This window comes from Chiloscyllium plagiosum, chromosome 2, assembly GCF_004010195.1.
Source record: "Chiloscyllium plagiosum isolate BGI_BamShark_2017 chromosome 2, ASM401019v2, whole genome shotgun sequence".
In the NCBI taxonomy this organism is placed as follows: domain Eukaryota; kingdom Metazoa; phylum Chordata; class Chondrichthyes; order Orectolobiformes; family Hemiscylliidae; genus Chiloscyllium; species Chiloscyllium plagiosum.
In genome coordinates this window covers 32,339,933-32,359,461 of record NC_057711.1, presented here as the reverse complement: position 1 = coordinate 32,359,461, position 19,529 = coordinate 32,339,933, and the positions used below count along the sequence as shown (strand labels likewise).

Sequence of the window (19,529 nt, the reverse complement as noted above, 5' to 3'; positions counted from 1 at the left end):
TGCAGGTCCTGGGCCTCCTCCACCGCCACTTCCTCACCACCCTTTGCCTGGACGAAGAATGTCTCATCTTCTGCCTTGGAACACTTCAACCCCAGGGCATCAATGTGGACTTCACCAGTTTCCTCATTTCCCCTCCCTCCACCTGACTCCAGTTCCAACCTTCCAGTTCAGCACCATCCTCATGACCTGTGCTACCTGCCAATCTTCCTTCCCACCTATCCACTCCACCCTCCTCTCCAACCTAACACCTTCAGCCCCACCCCCATCCACTACTATACTCTTTGCTACCTCCTCCCCAGCCCCATCCCCCTTCCATTTATCTCTCCACCCCAGAGGCTCCCTGCCTTCATTCCTAATGAAGGGCGTATGCCCAAAACGTCGATTTTCCTGCTCCTCGGATGTTGCCTGACCTTCTGTGCTTTTCCAGCACCACTGTAAATTAATTAGTTGCGCAGTAATATTTCCATCGATTAAAATTCATGGACAAGTGCAGGATGTTGCCTACTGATATATCCTGATTTGCAGAAGTCATCTGTGTTCATCTGATTGTTAAAGAAAAAAGACCCCAAGGACAACAAGTTCTTCAGCAGCCGATCCGGACAGAGAGAAGAGACATAATCAGTTTAACCCACGTGTTCAGATTAAATACAACAATGAAAAGCTCCATTGGTTAAAATAATAACACTTTTCTATCAAGTAAGCCAAATCTATCATAGCCATGAGTAAGAAACAGAGACAGACCTTCAGTGTGAAACTATGCAACACTTCAAGACACAAAAGAATGTAGAAGCTTGGAACTTCCTTTCACAAACAGCAACTACTGTAAGGTCAATACGTTAGGCTTTGGTATCAAGAGCTATATCAGAGATATGAGGCAAAGGCAGGGGTATGGAGTTAAATTACAGATAGTCCATGATTCCCTCCAAACGTGGAACAGGCTGAATGGTCTACTCCTGTTCCTATAAGATTACCTGGATCCTCCAAGAGAGACAATCATGATCAGATTGCTACTTCAAACCTACTAATCTGCACCCCAAGATTGCTCTGCATTTCTGGCCAAGCCTTCTGACCCCAGCATCTTTGGAAGCAGAAATCCAATGATGCAGCATATCAGAGTGCCGTAAGAGGAAAGACCAGACTTACCCACTTTTTACAGCATTAACTGCCATAAGGCAAGTTTAATTGTCCAGTGTGAATGTTAGTGAATGGATGAACAATTGAACGGCTAGCGTGAGTGAAACAAGTTCAGCTGGGTAGTGTGGCACCATGGCAGGTGGCTGAGGTGCAAGTGGGTGAGGTGATAGGGTGGAGGATCGGCGTGTGGGTAGGTGGATGGTGCCTTTATAAGATCAGACTAGGAGCAGCAGAGGTCGGGTGCTGGTCAGGTTGTTTCAGCAGTCAGGGTAATGGGGTGGTTAGTTTGAGGCAGGTGTGTCATCAGGGTGTCAGGTGGGTAATTGGTGGGTGAAGGGAGAATTAAGGGGCTAGTCAGGTCAGGTTAGAGCAGTCAGGGGGTGAAGGGACATAGAGTTCAGGTTGCCAAGAGTTAGGGCAGGGCTTTCAGTTGCATAGTAACCTAGGAGTTAGAATTTTCTGTCTAGCGGGTAATTATCCATTAAGTCAAAACCATCTAACCTCTCTCATTCAAAGTGAGAGTAGGCGATTTGTTTGGAGTGACCCAGGTAGTAAGAGAATTTCCCATCATAATGGCAATTTATGGGTGGCATGGTTAGCACTGCTGCCTCACAGCACCAGGGACCTGGTTTCAATTCCTGCCTCAGGCGACTGTCTGTGTGGAGTTTGCACATTCTCGCTGTGCCTGCTTGGGTTTCCTCCAGGTGCTCCGGTTTCCTCCCACAATCCAAAGATGTGTAGGTTAGGTGAACTGGCCATGTTAAATTGCGCATAGTGTTTGGTGCATTCGTCGGGGGTAACTATAGGGTAAGGGAATGGGTTTGGGTGAGTTACTTATTGGAGGGTCGGTGTGGATTTGTTGGGCAGAAGGGCCTGTTTCCACACTGAGGGAATCTAATCTAATAAATTCAAACTTCCTGAGCAACTCACATGGAGTCAGTGCATCAGGATCTGTAAAGGTCCATTTGAATACCTTGGATGCATCCAATTCATGACTAACCAACTGAGAGTCCCCTTTCGGTGTGAAAAGTAACCAGTTGGAACATTGCAAGTGAAGAGTGAAGCAGAATGAGCTTTAACCTATCTTGCAGTTCAGACATTTTGCAGCAAATATTAGCAAAAATTAAATATTATTTCAGATGGATTCAGAGAATATTAAGAACTTTGCAAACACATTATAAGCATATCCCATATGTTTCAAATACATTATTTATTATTTAGTGTTGTATAGTTCTCCAGTTGTCAGCAAAGGACACAAACAACTACAATGCACAATCATTTGAGGGTTAAAAATATTACATTTCACTCTGAGTAAATTGATATAGTGACTTCAAATTTCATATCCAATCTATTGTCCTCTGTATGCTCATCCTGGGCCATTACAGACCCATCTATTGTGACAGTTGCTTATTGGTTGAAAGAGAAAATCCAAATGACTGTCATAATTTTCTTACTTCACAGATTCACAGTCGTTGAGATATAAAGATAGACGGAAAGGTTCCATTGATGTCAGATCAATAACATCAAGAAAAAGTGATGGTATGAACACATTTTTACAATTTTTACTGGGCTACGTTTGCTCTGAAAGTGCTACTGAGAATTATGGCTCTAATCACTACTTATAAATGAAAAGTTCAACAAATTCAGGTGAAAAGTGGGCAGATTCACACTCACCTGCTAACATCCAAACATTATAGTTTGAGTTATGTAATTTTGCTGTGAAAGTGGCCTTTCAGTGTCTATTTATTTAAGACAGGGATGAAGAGGAATTTCTTCTCTCATAAGAAATCAATCTGTGTAATTCTTTACCACAGAAGGACGTCAAAGCTAGGCTTTTAAGTATTTTCAAGGCTAAAATAGATTTTAAATTAGTAACAAAATCAAGGGTTATAGGGAAAAGGCGAGAAAATGGATTATTACATTAAGAAAAGATTATTAAATCTTCCATGATCTCGTTGTAAGCTGGAGCAGATTTGATCGGTCAAATGACTTACTTTTGCACCTATGTTTTGTGATCATATCTTTGAAATGCATTGAATGATTTGAGATTGTGTATTTGTGGGATAGATGGAAATTTATCATAGAAATCTAATGTCTTGTCATTTCATGCTTAAGAACTGTTTTCACAATATAGTAGGTGCGATGCTCTGCCAAACACATTCACTAAAAATTAACAAGCATGGATTCTCATTTCTTTACATTTTAATTGTTATTTGAGATTTTTCAGTTGTATAATATTATTTTTTTTATTTCACTCCCAAGTAATCTAATCTTCCAGCTTCCTACTGTTGTCTTTATGGTCCTAATTTGATATTGAATTCTAATTTACATTTCCTTCTCAGTCTGCTGTTTATTTTCTAACAGTTCAATCTGATGGTTTAAGGGTCTACATTGTTGTCTTGTTTCCCTCACTGCAATGTTCCATGTCACATTTATAGCAAGCTGCCTTGTAACAAGGCATAAAGTTTATGCATTGCCAGTCAGGGCTATCTAATGACAGCTACAGTTATATGCCCTGTTACAGCAAATTATGTGTTGTTGTATTTTCACTTGAGTGAATAAAATGAAAAATTTGGCGCAAATTATTTTCACAGAAGACAAGGTTTATTGGTGAATGCTGATCTCATATTTATATTGAAGATTTGAGTTATTTGAGGGCTTTGGACTATTTCATTGGTTTTATTAATTTCTGTATTTAAATTCTCTAATAATCAAATAACCTTATAGCACAAAGCGCCTGCAACAGACATTGAATACCTTGAGCGTGTGACACATCTGAAAGCCCTTTCTTTGGTATTCATTTCTCCAGGGAGTTCGTACAATCGACGGCATTCCTCAATGGCAAGGATTCATTCCATGACAATTGAAGCTCCAATCACCAAGGTAAATTTTAATAAAGGTAACATTTCTATTCTGTGAATATGGCTGGATTGTTGTATATCTTTAGAATTTAGCAGGTAAGTCTGAACAGTGTACACCAATTCTTAGAGGTCTGAGAGACGTGGGCTATGGTAAGATGGGCAGTGGAACTGGGCAACAAATGTGACAAGGCCCATCTTGATGTCGCGATCATCTTGTTCCATCTTTTATCGTTTTCAGAAGCAGTAGGGCGGGATTCTTGTGAGCCTATAGCAAAATTCCAGTCGATGATTATTATTGATTCTTAAACACCTTGTTAAGCCGCAATGTCCCCTGTTAATATTCCATCTTAGCAAGCTCATTAAACATGTGAGACATCAGGTAACCAAAGGTTGTACCTGGGGAATTCAGCTCGCTGCTTGCTCCAGACCACCTCCATTTTGGTCACTGGCCAACAACATCTCAGGGCACGAATCTCATGTACCAGCCAAATGCATTCATCCTCTGCAGATATTTGCATCTGTCATTTGCCAACCCAACACAAACATCCTGGCCTATCTGCTATCCCCTCACAGTGCACTTTGGATGGAAGCACTTGATTGCTCTTTTAGTGCTTACTAACTTAGTACCTAGCTGCTTGCTCACAGCATCCCATCTGTTAACACAGTTAACATAATAGTAAGGTCATCTCCTGGCTGGAGCTGAGCAGGTGCCTGGTCTTCCGAGTGCCAGCAGCTGAGGACATTTGTTCCTCAGCCAAATGTGGAGTTGTCACAGTGAGGTGCTCACCAGATGCTTGTGGTTACCATTGAGATATCTGGATCTGTGCTGATGTGGAGATAAAGGAGGCAGCCGTACCAATGTTTCACCTGAGGCCTTGGTACTTTCATCCTCAGAAGTCTGGGAGGGCAGTACTTCTGCAGCCAGCCACTCCTCTGTGAGTGCATCAGGAGTCTTGTGGAAGCTGCCAAACAAAGAAAGAGAAGGCATTGAAGCCAGTGGTTCCACGTGGTGTGCAGCGACTGAGAGGGCTAGTCGGGGTTGATGGGAGGGTGGCAGGGGTATGCAGAGAGGTATTTAATCATTTAGCGAGAACTGGATGTTTCTGCATCCCTGCAGAAGTGGTTTTAGTCTTCTCCTGTGAGAGCCAGGACTCCCTCAAAGGAGGTAAGGGCACAGATGTCATAGAGCCATAGAGATGTACAGCATAGAAACAGACCCTTCAGTCCATGCCAACCAGATATCCAACCTCATCTAGTCCCACCTGCCAGCACCCGGCCCATATCCTTCCAAACCTTCCTATTCATATACCCATCCAGATGCCTTTTAAATGTTGCAAGTGTACTAGCCTCCACCACCTCCTCTGGCAGCTCATTCCACACACGCACTATCCTCTGCATGAAAATGTTGCCCCTTAGGTCTCTTTTATATCTTTCCCCTCTCACCCTAAACCTATGCCCTCTAGTTCTGAAATCCCCCACCCCAGGGATTTTACCCTCACCATGCCCCTCATGATTTTATAAACCTCTATAAGGTCACCCCTCAGCCTCTGACACTCCAGGGAAAACGGCCCCAGCCTATTCAGCCTCTCCCCATAGCTCAAATCCTCCAATCCTGGCAACATCCTTGTAAAACTTTTCTGAACCCTTTCAAGTTTTACAACATCCTTCCGATAGGAAGGAGACCAGAATTGCATGCAATATTCCAACAGTGGCCTAACCAATGTCCTTTACAGCTGCAACATGACCTCCCAACTCCTGTACTCAATACTATGACCAATAAAGGAAAGCGTACCAAATGCCTTCTTCACTATCCTATCTACCTGCGACTCTACTTTCAATGAGCTATGAACTTGCACTCCAAGATCTCTTTGTTCAGCAACACTCCCTGGGACCTTACCATTAAGTGTATAAGTTCTGCTAATGCAGCACCTCACATTTAAATTAAACTCCATCTACCACTCCTCAGCCCTTTGGCTTATCTGTTGGGCACCATCTCCCTTTTCTGCCAGTCTTCCAGGAAGCGGACTCCTCTCATTTGCACCACCCTGGTCACTGGAACCTCCAGGCCCCTGTTGAAGAATCATAGTCCAATCTTCTCCTTCTCTGTCATGTTCTGATTCTCTCCTTGAATAAGCAAGGCAGCTTTGTAATGCCAGTGTTCATCTGGGTGGACAGCAGCATTTTAAATGTGGTGCAGGAGTAAGGAATGCCAATGTTTGGGCTGATTCTGCTCGTGGCAAGTTGTTCGGAAAGGGCATGTGGTAAATTGGGATGGTATTCAAATGTGAGCTATGCCATTGGATGTGGTAGGCATTTTGTAAGACACGTTTGATGCGGACTCACTTGGACTCTTGATGAAAAAGCTTTGAAAACCTCCTTGCAACTTGGATTTCATCAAAAAATGTAGGTTTCAGCCAATAGATTCTAATAATCATCTCTTTGAAGTTCTCAACCACATTGTCATATATTGTATCATTCAAATAGCACAAATGAATATTATGTTGACTAGAGCTAAGTGTAAACTTACATTTAATAATTTAATGTGTTTTGTACTTAGCATGTCATCGATAAACTAGTCCGAGAACAGGGCACCCAATTTTCAAAAAATCAGACCAAAGTTATTTAAGATGTCAATGTGAGAATATAGGTGCAGTGGACAGTGAAGAAGGTTATCTCGGAGTACAACGGGATCTTGATCAGATGGGCCAATGGGCTGAGGAGTGGCAGAGGGAGTTTAATTTAGATAAATGTGAGGTGCTACATTTTGGAAAGGCAAATCAGAGCAAAACTTATACACTTAATAGTAAGATCCTGGGGAGTGTTGCTGAACAAAGAGACCTTGGAGTGCAGGTTCATAGTTCCTTGAAAGTAGAGTCACAGGTTGATAGGATAGTGAAGAAGGCGTTCGGTATGCTTTCCTTTATTGGGCAGTGTATTGAGTACAGAAGTTGGGAGGTCATGTTGCAGTCGTACAGAATATTATTTAGGCCACTTTTGGAATATTGTGTTCAATTCTGATCTGCCTCCTATTGGAAGGATGTTGTGAAACTTGGAAGGGTTCAGAAAAGATTTGCAAGGATGTTGTCAGAATTGGAGGGTTTGAGCTACTGGGACAGGCTGAATAGGCTGGGGCTGTTTTCCCTGGAGCATTGGCAGGGGGGTGACCTTATATGGGTTCGTATAATCATGAGGAGCATATATAGGTAAATAGACAAGGTCTTTTCCCGGGGTGGGGAAGTCCAGAACAAGAGGACATAGGTTTAGGGTGAGAGGGAAAGATATAAAAGGGTCCTAAGGGGCAACTTTTTCAGGCAGAGGATGGTGCATGAATGGAATGAGCTGCCAAAGGAAGTGGTGGAGACTGGTACAATTACAACATTTAAAAGGCACCTGGATGAGTATATGAATAAGAATGGTTTAGAGGGATATGGACCGAGTGCTGGCAAAAGGTACTAAATTAGGACTAGGTTAGGATATCTGGTCAATATGGACGAGTTGGACCAAAGGATCTGTTTCTCCTATTGTATATCTCTATCACTCTATGAGAAGGGCAAACCAATGACCAAAAACAATAGATGCCATGGCAATGAAGGTGCCCTTCATCTCAGTTTTGTTTCCAAAGTCCCCCTTAAAATTAAAATAACTATGTACTGCAATGCCTGTTCTCCACAGGGTCATCAGCAGAGTCTCTGAGGTTAAGCTCACAGAGTTGTGTTCTGCCCACCATTTTTAAAACACATCCAATGCACCTCAACTCCATGTTGAGATGAGGAGATCTGTCTCTTGGAGTCGAGGCATGGGTCTGAATGGTGGTGGTGGTTTCGAGAGGGGTTGGGGTTCGGTGGGGGTGTTGGGTTAATGGATGGGTCAAGGTTGCTCAACAACCTAATTTCCTGTCCATAGGAAATCCTTTCATCCATCCTTTGTCATCTGTCCAAAACCTCAACACTCATTGAGCAGATACAATCATGGATGACACAGCAGAGCAATGCCACAGAATACCGGTAACTTGACATGATAAAGAATAGTGGTTCAAACGATTAAGGTAACATATTGGCTCCCTGGTGAAATATATAGCTTTACCATTGCATTGACTTTTGGGAGTACATAAGATCAGTTGGTAAAAAATACTCTGCAAATGTTTATCCATGGTTCGAAGAAGAACAGCTTTTATGTACACCCACATTATTGATTTTAGATGCAACAGAGGCTTCTTAAAAAAGTAATATTTTTCCTTCTTTTCCATTTTCAAAGGTTATCAATATAATTAACACAGCCCAAGAGAACAGTCCAGTAACAGTTGCTGAGGCCTTGGACAGAGTTCTGGAAATATTGCGAACAACTGAGCTCTACTCACCTCAGCTTGGCAATAAAGATGATGATCCTCACACTAATAATCTTGTTGGAGGGCTCATGACTGTGAGTTAGTAAGGAACAACTTTCAGACTCATACATTTTTGCATTATTGTACTGACTATTGGAGTACACATTTCTGAATCAAGCCATCAGATGTAACATGACATTTGATAAAACCATGAAGTGTTGACTTCTCTAGCCCTGGATTAGAAAGAAAAAAAATCACGCAGAAATCCTTATTCTTATTTGTACCTCAATAAGTCAGAAAAGAACGTCTTGAAAAAAAACGGGTGAAAATGACAGGCATAAAAATGGCCCAGCAAGCCTCCCATGCTCATAGTGCTGAAACATTAGATCCTTCACAACATCCTCAGCTCATCCCCAGAAGATGCCAAAGAAATCAAGAAAACCGAGACTCAACAAGGGAATGATTTGCTCAGACAATCAAAGCCAGTCCTGCATATCGAATCATTTATTTGTGGGTGTTGAGTGTGACTAGGGTTAACCTGAGCTACGGTAACCCACAGGTGAATGTTTTTATCACTCCACATCACCAGGCCTCACACACGAAGAAGCAGCGTTTGGGTGAACTGCACCTAAGCATTAGTTCCTAGCTCCACGAGGAGCAGAGGAGAAACTGAAGGGGGCTGTCTGGGTTAGGGCAGGTGTTTGTGGGTTCCTTACAAGTGAGAGGTAATTTTTCAACAACACATTTTCAATGCAGAACATCATCTACAGGAAATATACATTGGAAATGTGCTTAGGTTTGCTTTCCAGAAGCACAGATTCAGAGAATTACCCACACAGGCCACATGTAACAACATCTATAGAGAATGACCACCTTGTGGTTGATTTATTGACTGTGGTTGAGTTTGAGTGGTTTCATTTGGTAACTTCATCTTTTGAAACAGCCAACAGATAGCCACTACAGCTAAGTGGCCATTAATGTAAGTGCTTTCCTGGGATAGCTGTAGCCTGATGAGCTCTCCATGTAGCTTATTACTCCCTGTAAGGCAGATCCTGATTGTATGATAGGGATCAATCATTATCTACAAGTACCTTGGAGAACTAACAAGCTCACGCCATTCCCAGAGAGATTTCAACTTTCACGGCCTTATTTCCACAGGCAGGTTTTGATTTCTAGCCAAAACCATTAAATTCCCAGTGTGCAAAACAGATGGGAATGATGTCCATTAGTAAATAAGTAATGGATTGTGGGGACAAGCCCTGGATGGGTCTCTTTACACTTGACCTGTTGGCAAAGGAAATTTAAGATGTATTTTAAAAACTTACCTTGCTGAGTCTCTCATAGCCATGGTTTAAATTCGTCAAGTTCATCCTGGTGGGAAAGCCATTTCTGTTCCCCTTCTTAAATCCTTTCATGGGATTTGTGCATCACCAGGGTAGTTAGTATTTATTGGCCACCCCTAACTGATCTAAGTCGCTGCAGCCATGTGGTGTGGATACACCCACCATGCTGTTAGACAGAGATCTAACATTTTAACCCAGTAACTGTAAAAGAACATTGACATGTTTCCAAGCCACAATGTCCGAGAACTTGGAGGGACCTTGTATGTGATGGTGTTCCTGCGGATCTTCTACCCTCGTCTTTTTGGGTGATGCCACTGAAACCTAACCTGCATGTATAAGAACAAATGCCATTGGCTTCAATCTTGACATGAGATGCTTCAATACTTTCAAGTGTATCCTTTCAAACAGTTGCCAATTATAGTTAAAGGTAAAAAGAAGGACTGAGGCAACATAAATACAAAATTGGCTATGGGATAGGAAACAGAGAGCAATGATTATTTGTTTTCTTTTTCGAGCTGGATGAAAGAACATAGTGGGGTCAATATTGGGACCCTTACCGTACCTTAATATAGAAATTATCTAGATCTTGATGTGTAGTAGACAATTTTAAAGTTTGTGGATGATATAAAACTTGGCAGAATTGTAAACAGTGAGGAGGACAGTATAGAATTTCAAAATTGCGTTTACTCATTGGTACGTTGGGCAGAAAGGTGGCCGATGAAGTTCAATGTGAATATGTGTGAGATAATGCATTTTGGTACAAAGGAAATGAAGAGAAAGTACAAAATAGCGACTGCTATTTTAAAGGGTGTACAAGAGCTGGGACCTGGAAGTGTATGTACAGAAGTAATTAAAGATGGCAAAATGGGTAGAGATGGCTATCCATAAAATGTACAGTATTCTAGGCTTCATAATTAGGACATAGTATACAAGAGCAGGGAGATTATGTTTAACTTGCATGAGACATTAGTTAGACCTCAACTGGAGTATTGTACACAGTTCTGTGCACCAAACTATAACAAGGATGTCAATACGTTGGAGAGAATGCAGAAAGGTTTGACAGGAATGAGATGCTTTGCTTATGAGGGAGATTGGAGAAGTTTGAATTATTTTACTTGGAGAGGATTGGAGAGTATAGTTGATAGAAATTTTCAATAATAAGAGGAATTTTGATGGAGTGGAAATGGAGAAACTGCCCCTTTCATAAATGGATTTAGAATAAGAGGGCACAGTTCTGAAGTGCTTTGGAAAGATAGAAAAGAACTGGTCTGTGTTTGGAAAGAACTGTTTAAACCTAATGGACGCAGATTCAGCTAAGGCATTCAAGAAGGCATTGGATGATTATACAAATGGAAACAATGTGCAGGGGTTTTGGGGTAAAAGCAAGAGGTTAACACAAAGTTAAAATGTTTAGAGAGCCAGCTGGGTTGAATGACCTCCTTCTACAGTCTAATGATTCAATGGAATTTGTGTTAAACTTGATATTATTTTAAGATTTGGCCGTCACAGTATTAATTATTGGAGTGTGTTTTGATGCTGTGCTTTAAGAGTAATTTATTGGTACAGAGTGTAAGACTGTCCATTTGATGTTTCAGGATGGGTTAAGAAGATTGTCCAGCAATGAATACATTTTCTCTAAAAGTAAGTCTGACTTGTATTTACTCTTTATGGTTTGCCAACAATATTGGAATGTAAATGGACAGCAATTGCAGAAATATGATTACCTATCTTTGGTTACTTCCTTCCTTCCAAACTTTCTAACCATGCATATGACACCACTGTAATATATTAAAACATTTTTATGAAATATATATATATTTTTTCAATTGGTAGCCCATTCCTTTGCTTCCCCAAGAGATCTGCTGTGACCCATCATGTTAGTTACTCAGATGTGAAGTTCCTAATCTGCAAATTATACAAACTTATAGCTCCATCTGCATTTCACATTGAAACTGAGCACTCCACGTCTGGAACAGATGACAGTGTGCTACGTATACTGTTTTAGTAACTGCTTGGCTATTTATGCAGGGCCTTTGAAGTTGCATTGCAAATTTTGTACATTATTCTTAACATACGCTCACATACTGAATTCCAGAAAGTGTATGGGAAATTGGGTTGCAGGTGATTGTTTAAAAATAAGAGGTAGGCCGGTTAGAACAGAGTTGAGGAGAAATGTCCTCACCCAGAGAGTGGTGGGTATATGAAATGCTCTGCCCCAGAAGGTAGTGGAGGTCAAGTCTCTGGATACTTTCAAGAAAGAGATGGATAGAGCTTTTAAAGATAGTGGAATCAAGGGTTATGGGGATAAGACAGGAACAGATACTGATTGTAGATGATCAGCCATGATCATAATGAATGGTGGTGCTGGCTCAAAGGGCCGAATTGCCTACGGCTGCACCTATTGTCCATTGTATTTGAATGAAGTAAAGAGAAAAATGTAACTCTATTGAATGCATTTACTGTATGCTTAGAGTTATTGCTTTGATAACTCCTTTGAAAAAGTTGCTGAGTACCTGGTTGATTCAGAGTGAACGAATTCTCTAGGTTAATTTAAATATAGTTAATCAAATGTGTCAAGATGGATGTCTGCCTCCAAGAACTGTGGGCTAATCAAAAGGCTGACAGATTTCAAGTGTATCCTTTCAAACAGTTGCCAATTATAGTTAAAGGTAAAAAGAAGGACTGAGGCAACATAAATACAAAATTGGCTATGGGATAGGAAACAGAGAGCAATGATTATTTGTTTTCTTTTTCGAGCTGGATGAAGGTACATAGTGGGGTCCCTGTAACTAGGCCTAAGTCTGCTTCTCTCTGGGGCCAGGCTGACTCCCTCCTGTACCTTAACTGACCCAAACACTGCCAGGTCATTCATGGGATATGGGTATCGTTGGCTGGCCAACATTTATTGTCCATCTCTAGTTGCCCTTGAGAAGGTGATAAATTGCCTTCTTGAACTGCTGCAGTCCACGTGTTGTATGTTTACCCACAATGCCTTTAAGGAGGGAATTTTGACCTAGCAACAGTGAAGAGATGATGACATATTTCCAAGTCAGAATCGTGAGTGGCTTGGAGGGGAACTTGAAGGTATTCCCATGAATCTACTGCCCTTGTCCTCCTAGATGGAAATGGTCATGTGTTTGGAAGGTGCACTCTAAGGATCTTTGATGAATTTCTGCAGCACATCTTGGAGATAATACATGCTGCCTACTACTGAGTGTCAGTGATGGAGGGAGTGGATGTTTGTAGCTGTGGTGACAATCAAGCAAAACTGGAATCAATAGGTATTAGGGGGCAAACTTTCCAGTGGCTGGAGTCATGCCTGACATGTAGGAAGATGGTTGTGGTTCTTGGTGGTCAGTCATCCCAGCTTCCAGGACATTTCTGCAGGAGGTCCTCAGCCCAAACATCTTCAGCACCTTCCTTCTATCATAAGGTCAGAAGTGGGGATGTTCGCTGATGATTGCATAATGTTCAGCACCATTCTGGACTCCTCAGATACTGAAGCAGTCCATGTTCAAATGTAACAAGATCTGGACAATATCTAACAAGACTTGGGCTGAAAAGTGGCAAGTAACTTTTGCATCACACAAATGTCAGGCAATGCTCATCACTAATAAGGGACAATCTAACCATCACCCTTTGACATTCAATAGTGTTACCAGTGAATCCTCCACTTTCAACATCCTGGGAGTTATCAATGAACAGAAACTCAACTGCAGTCACCACATAAGCATGTTGGATATAAGAACAGGTCAGAAACTAGGATTACGGTGGCAAGTAACTCACCTCCTGACTCTTCAAAGCCTGCCCACCATCTACAAGACACAAGTCAGGAGTGGATTGGAATACTCCCCATTTGCCTGGATGTGTGCAGTCCCAACAACACTCAAGAAGCTTGACTTGCAGTGATTACATTGACTCTTATTGGAGATGGTCATAGCCTGGAATTTGTGTGGTGCAAATATTACTTACCAATTGTCACCCCAAGTCTGGCTATCGTCCAGATCTTGTTGCATTTGAACACAGTCTATTTTGATAACTGAGGAGTTGCAAATGGTGCTGAACATTGTGCAAATATCCCATCTCTGACCTCATGAAGCAGCTGAAGATGGTTGAGCCTAGGAGATTACCCTGAGGAACTCCTGCAGAGATGTCCTGGAAGCTGAGATGACTGACCTCCAACAACCACGATCATCTTCCTATGTGCCAGGTATGACTCCAACCACTGAAGAGTTTGCCCCCGATACCCATGGATTTCAATTTTGCTGGGGATCCTGAAGCCATACTCAGTCAAATTTGGTGTTGATGTCAAGAGCCGTCACTCTCACCTCACCTCTGGAATGGAACATTTTAATCCACTTTGAACCAAGTCCATAATGAGGTCAGGAGCTGACGTAAAGCACCTGGAGAAAGATGGTGCACTACTCCCATCTCAGTCATATCACTGGATCCACAAATCAGTCTTTTCCAAAGGTTTTTATGCTATGATAGCCAATGTACATGGTTGTTGCTGGGTAATGAATGACAGTGAATAATGCAATCAACTTGTACATGTGATTACATTCCCCTGTTTTTGTTGCATTAAATAGCTTACCGTCAAACTGAGAAGTCAGAGGTACCACTATGGACTTCTCTGGATGGACAGATTGAAGAAGAACCAGGTACCTTACAAAGATGTTTTACTGACAAGATTTGCAATTTTTTTTAAGTTAATTTCTAGCAGTTGCCTTTATTTTTCCATTCCAGTGTACTATTAACTGAACAGGCAATATTGCACCTAAACATGTCAAGCAAAAGGACTAGCCAACCATAGCTGCCATAACAGAAATAACTTTCATTTATTTAGCCCTTGACTAATAAGGAGGACAAAGTTGCATCAAATGGAACATTAAACAGCAGGAATTGACACAAAACCAGATTAGGAGATGGTAGATTTTATACAAAATTTAAAATCAAGACATAGCTTGAACAAAACCAACTTCGGTCAGTGAGTACACGGTAAATTCAGAGTTAACAAAGGCATGTGTGAGAGTTTTAACAGCTGATGAACTGAGGCAGGAGCAATGTCTCATCTTGTTACAAAGTGGAAGTAGGCAGTCTTAGTGGCTACCAGGTTTCAGTTAAAAAGTACCACTTACACTCAGCGCACAAAACGTTTACTAAGTACTCACCCATTTAAATAGTCCAGGTGACTTCAAACGATATTAGGTATTCAAGTATCAGCTGTCCAGTGCTCATTAAATTCAATTAATTCTGTGATGGGATTCAAGATGCAACTTCTAATGATTAGAAGTGCTAATTGTTAAATGAACTTCCCTATATTTGTTTAAACATTGTTGGTAACTTGCCTTTTATGGTTTTATGCTGCGCTTTTCCAGCAACACATTTTCAGCTCTGATCTCCAGCATCTGCAGTCCTCACTTTCTCCTAGATGGTTTTATAATGCACCTGTACAAAATGGGAGTTATCACATGAAGAGAAGGCTAGAACTGCAGATGCTGGCGAGTCAGAGTTGATAAAGCGTGGAGCCGGAACAAGCACAGAGCTCAGGCAGCATCCAAGGAGCAAGAGAGTCAACGTTTCAGGCAGCCATGAAGAAGGGTCCTGCCCAAAATATTGACTCTGTTGCTCCTCGGAATCTGCCTGATCTGCTGTGCTTTTTCCAGCGCCACATTTCTTCAACTCATTGTTACATGAGGACAGACATGTCCACTATAAACAGTGAAGATTGTCCTTCTGTTGATTATAAATGAGCAGGATGCTGGCATTCTGGGAATTCTCCATATCACTTCTCTTATAAATGATTCCAAAAACCCACTAAATGATGGCCAATTGCCTCTGCAATACAAATATCTGCGGCTGGATAATTCCTTAGGGCTTGCTCTGATCCCATCAGCAATACACCACAGGAAGTGAAGCAGGAACCCAGCTTTCCAAGGAATGTCATGCAGATCCAAGGAGTTTTCCTGTATCTGTTTATGATGTTGAGTTTACTGTTTTTTGAAGCTGAATAACATGTTGTTTGTTTGGGGTTTGATTTGCTTAACTGTTTTCAAATAAGACCAGGCCCCCATGGGTTGGTGTCTCTTTACCAGGGTACATGGAGAACTTGATCGTGAAAACTACACTGAGACACACGTAGCACTGACAAGTGGTGATATGAGAGAAAATTGGGGCAAATGCCCTTTTAAATTTGAAGCTGAGCTACAGCACCAGCAAATATGCCAGGGGTTTTCCTTGGATGGTTTTAAAATAGCAGACTGAGGTGAAGGTAGAAATGTTGCAATTGACTTCCATGTCCCTGAAGTCAGGGAAACTTAAGTTGGTCAGGATTCATTTTCAGTGAGGCCTGTTGGAAAGGTGCATGAATGAATAGCAGGTGAGGACAGGAATGGGCTCAATTGTGACGTAGCTGCAGTGGAATGGCCTACTGCAACCTCAAAATCAACTCATCTTCTCTCTCTGTGTATGCTCAGAATTGTTTTGGTGAACAGATCAGGGACACCCAGTGTTTCCTCCGACAGGCGGTCACATAAGTGTCTGAGAGAGGTGGATTTTAAAAACAGATGAGGTACATTTCCAATTTGCCACAAAGATCTTACACCAAGGAATCCATCCAGCCCTTTGTTTGACTGTTGCAATAATTCTGTGTGCAATGCTCAAGGTTACAACTTGTTTCAAATGTCAAAAATTCTGTGCATTATATAAACCTCCATCCAGCCTGGTTATACCTATGCTTTCTTTTTGAATGATGTGACCTTCTAGGCCTATGCAATGTAAGCATTGAAAGCAGGAATGCATAACATGAATGTGCTATTCATATGTAGGCTTTGTATTGATTCAATGACTGGAAGCACCCCGCTGTTGATGTTACAGCAAATAAAATGTGACAGAAACTCACCTAAATGAGGTTTCTGCCACACTCTGGAGAAGTAGCCGGTGTTAGTGGAACAGGAGCAGCAGCAGAACCATCTGGTCAGTGTGTTTTTACATCACACAAGTACAGGATTGGAAACAATATAAAATAAGTGCAGATTGACATGCAGTAGAGTTAGAACACCTGCAAGTGAAAGTTTGCAAGCTCCTGTGTGATCTGCTGGATCACTTTTAAACTTTCCATGTGAACAAAGATATCAAATGACAGTCAGAACCAGGACAAAATCCTGAAACCCCCTTCCTAAAAACCCTGTGGGTGCAGCTACACTGCATGGTTCAAGAGGATGGTTCATCCCAACCTTCTCAAGGGAAGTTAGGGGTGGACTGGCCCACCCAGTCATGTGATGTGAAATAATTCTAAAAACTTACTGATGTTAAAATTTTCATCCAGGTTTGAACTCTATCCCAAGAATTGGTTCAGATATAAGCTGAAAATTACACTTCTGTGTGAATAAGTGGTATTTCCTTACACTAGTCTACAAACAGAAATCACACAACAACAGGTTATAGTCCAACAGGTTTATTTGAAATCACAAGCTTTCAGAGTGTAGCCCCTTCATCAGGTGAAGTGAGAGAGAAGCACACAGATACAGAATTTATAGGCAGAGAGATCAAGGGCAGAAAGATCAAACAATCATACAAATGGTGTGAGTGGAGAGTAGAATAATAAGTCTCTGCAGGTGACCAAGGGGTGTTAGACAGTGTAAGTGTCAACCGCTAAATAACAACTGGTCTAAAACGTCTATTGAAAACAACTGAAAGGGTGTTTATTACAGAGGTTTGACAAAGCTAGCTGTGCTTTCCAGCTAATTCAGGAATTTTCCATAGACAGATGCTTGATGCTCTTTATGGAAAGTGAGTGAAAACCAAATAGAAGTGTCAATGGAGTTGTTCTCACAATTCATGTTAGCTGGTTTCAGAAGGACAGAGCCCTGGATGGAGCCTGCCTGTCTGACCTCAGGGGGGAGATGTATGATGTTGAAAATCTTGAGATAAGGAAAGAAGAAGAAGACGGTTGTCCTCATTCGAAGGAATAAATCTGGCTTAGTAATAGATACCAATAAATTGATATTATTATGTTAGCACCTGTGCACTGTTGCAAAAATAGCATCCAGTAAAGTGTCCAACCTGCCCTGTCTCCAATGGATGGTTCAGAATGGGGGACTACTACAAAAATGGCAAAAGTGAGGACTGCAGATGCTGGAGATTAGAATCAAGATTAGAGTGGTGCTGGAAAAGCACAAGAGGTCAGGCAGCATCCCTTTTCTGATGAAGGGCTCCAGCTCGAAATGTCGATTTTCCTGCTCCTCGGATGGTGCCTGACCTCCTGTGCTTTTCCAGCACCACGCTAATCTTGACTGCTACAAAAATGTCTGTTTCCGAATGCAATGTGCTTCACATAAATACACTTTATATTGGTTTGTGCTCTGTTGTTGCTCTTCTTTATTCTGACAGACCTACAGCAAAATTACAGCCATATTGCCGTGCCAGTTGCCCTGAGCGATGTGCCACCTCACATAGCAGACTTGCTTGAAGATGAAGAAAGCTGGGACTTTAATATTTTTGAGCTTGAATCTAGAACCAACAAAAGGTGGGTACCAGTATTGAATTGTGTTGCTTCATGACTAAATTCAGGAGATTCTTTGGCTTACTTTGTATTACCTGTTGATCATGAAATACACTCATACTGTCTGATCTTTTCATTGAATATTTGGCAGTAATTAAAGGGAAATAGCAAAGTATTCTTTCTGACCTTCATTTATTCATTCATTCATTTTCTGAAACTGAGTACAATAAATTAATTTCAGCAATATTCTTGTATTTAATTATGGACTATTTGGTTCAATTAAGTATTTAATTAATTGGTTTACCTTTTCATTCAAGATCTGCATGGACTTGATCTCAGTGTGTTGTATTCCTCTAGTTATCATTGCAAAATAAAGTAAAATATGCTTCTAAAAAGTAAGAGGGTTTCTATGGGAAAGTGCAGTGTCGCTAGTAACTCATCTATGCATGTACACTTATTCACTTTGGAATAAACTGTGCTCCAGATCAACTGCCATTTCACTGCATTACAACAGTGACTACACATCAAAAATACTAATTGACTTTAAGATGCTTTGGAAATTTCTAAAGATATGCAAGACACAATATAAATGCAGATTTTGTTTCTAAAATTAAAGATCAATTAGACATGAGTGGAGAGGGTAAGAAACAAACCAAAACTTCTGCTAATTTAACCCCAATGCAATTTGCTTCCATCATAAAGAGCAGAAAAGTAATGCAAAAATAGAAATGACTGACTGTGAAGTTGGAAATGACCATCCCAGATACGACAAGCCCAGTTTTCACTCCTCGCTCTGCAAACCCGGCCCTGGGAAAAAAAAGTGTCCTGGAATGTCAGATTTGCATTCCTCAAGAGGTGGGCAGAGCAACTCCCCAGACAGAGATTGCTGGTTGTGAAAACTGGCTTCTGAGTAAGGCCAGTCTTTGGGCAAAGGCATTATATAAATCAGTTACCTCCCAGCCAGTCACCGCTCACACTCGCTCTTGCCTAAACTATCCTCACACACTGTCTGTGCCAACTCTCTGCCACCTCATTGTCTCCATGCCACCGATGTCTCTCTACATTCTCCCACATTGCAAGTCATTTCCCTTATACCAACCTATGACCCTCCCGCTGCCCTGATCCTTTATATGGGCCATGCTGACCTGCATCTGTGTATCTATCACCTGAGACATTTATAGCTCTCTCACAACTTAGTGCAACTTTATGACAAGTCATGCCCTGCCACTGTCTGCCCTTCCCCACCTCCCCTACCTCACCTATTTAACATAATGGGTAAACCCAAGGAGGCCCACAGCATAAAGTAAGATTGTGCCTATTAATTATGTCACTACTTTTCAAAAGTCATTGATTTAAAAAAATCA

General features: G+C 41.4%; 1 protein-coding gene across 5 annotated transcripts in view; it reads left to right on the top strand.

Moving 5' to 3' along the window:
• pde8b (phosphodiesterase 8B) overlaps positions 1–19,529 on the top strand; it is a 305,815-nt gene that overhangs the window by 270,607 nt on the left and 15,679 nt on the right. For all 5 annotated transcript variants that reach the window (XM_043707150.1, XM_043707141.1, XM_043707159.1 and 2 more), the window contains exons 12-17: positions 2,596–2,673; positions 3,944–4,017; positions 8,250–8,414; positions 11,258–11,303; positions 14,252–14,323; positions 18,054–18,189. In XM_043707150.1, coding sequence (XP_043563085.1) covers positions 2,596–2,673; positions 3,944–4,017; positions 8,250–8,414; positions 11,258–11,303; positions 14,252–14,323; positions 18,054–18,189 — 571 coding nt within the window. The remainder of the gene's footprint in view (positions 1–2,595; positions 2,674–3,943; positions 4,018–8,249; positions 8,415–11,257; positions 11,304–14,251; positions 14,324–18,053; positions 18,190–19,529) is intronic.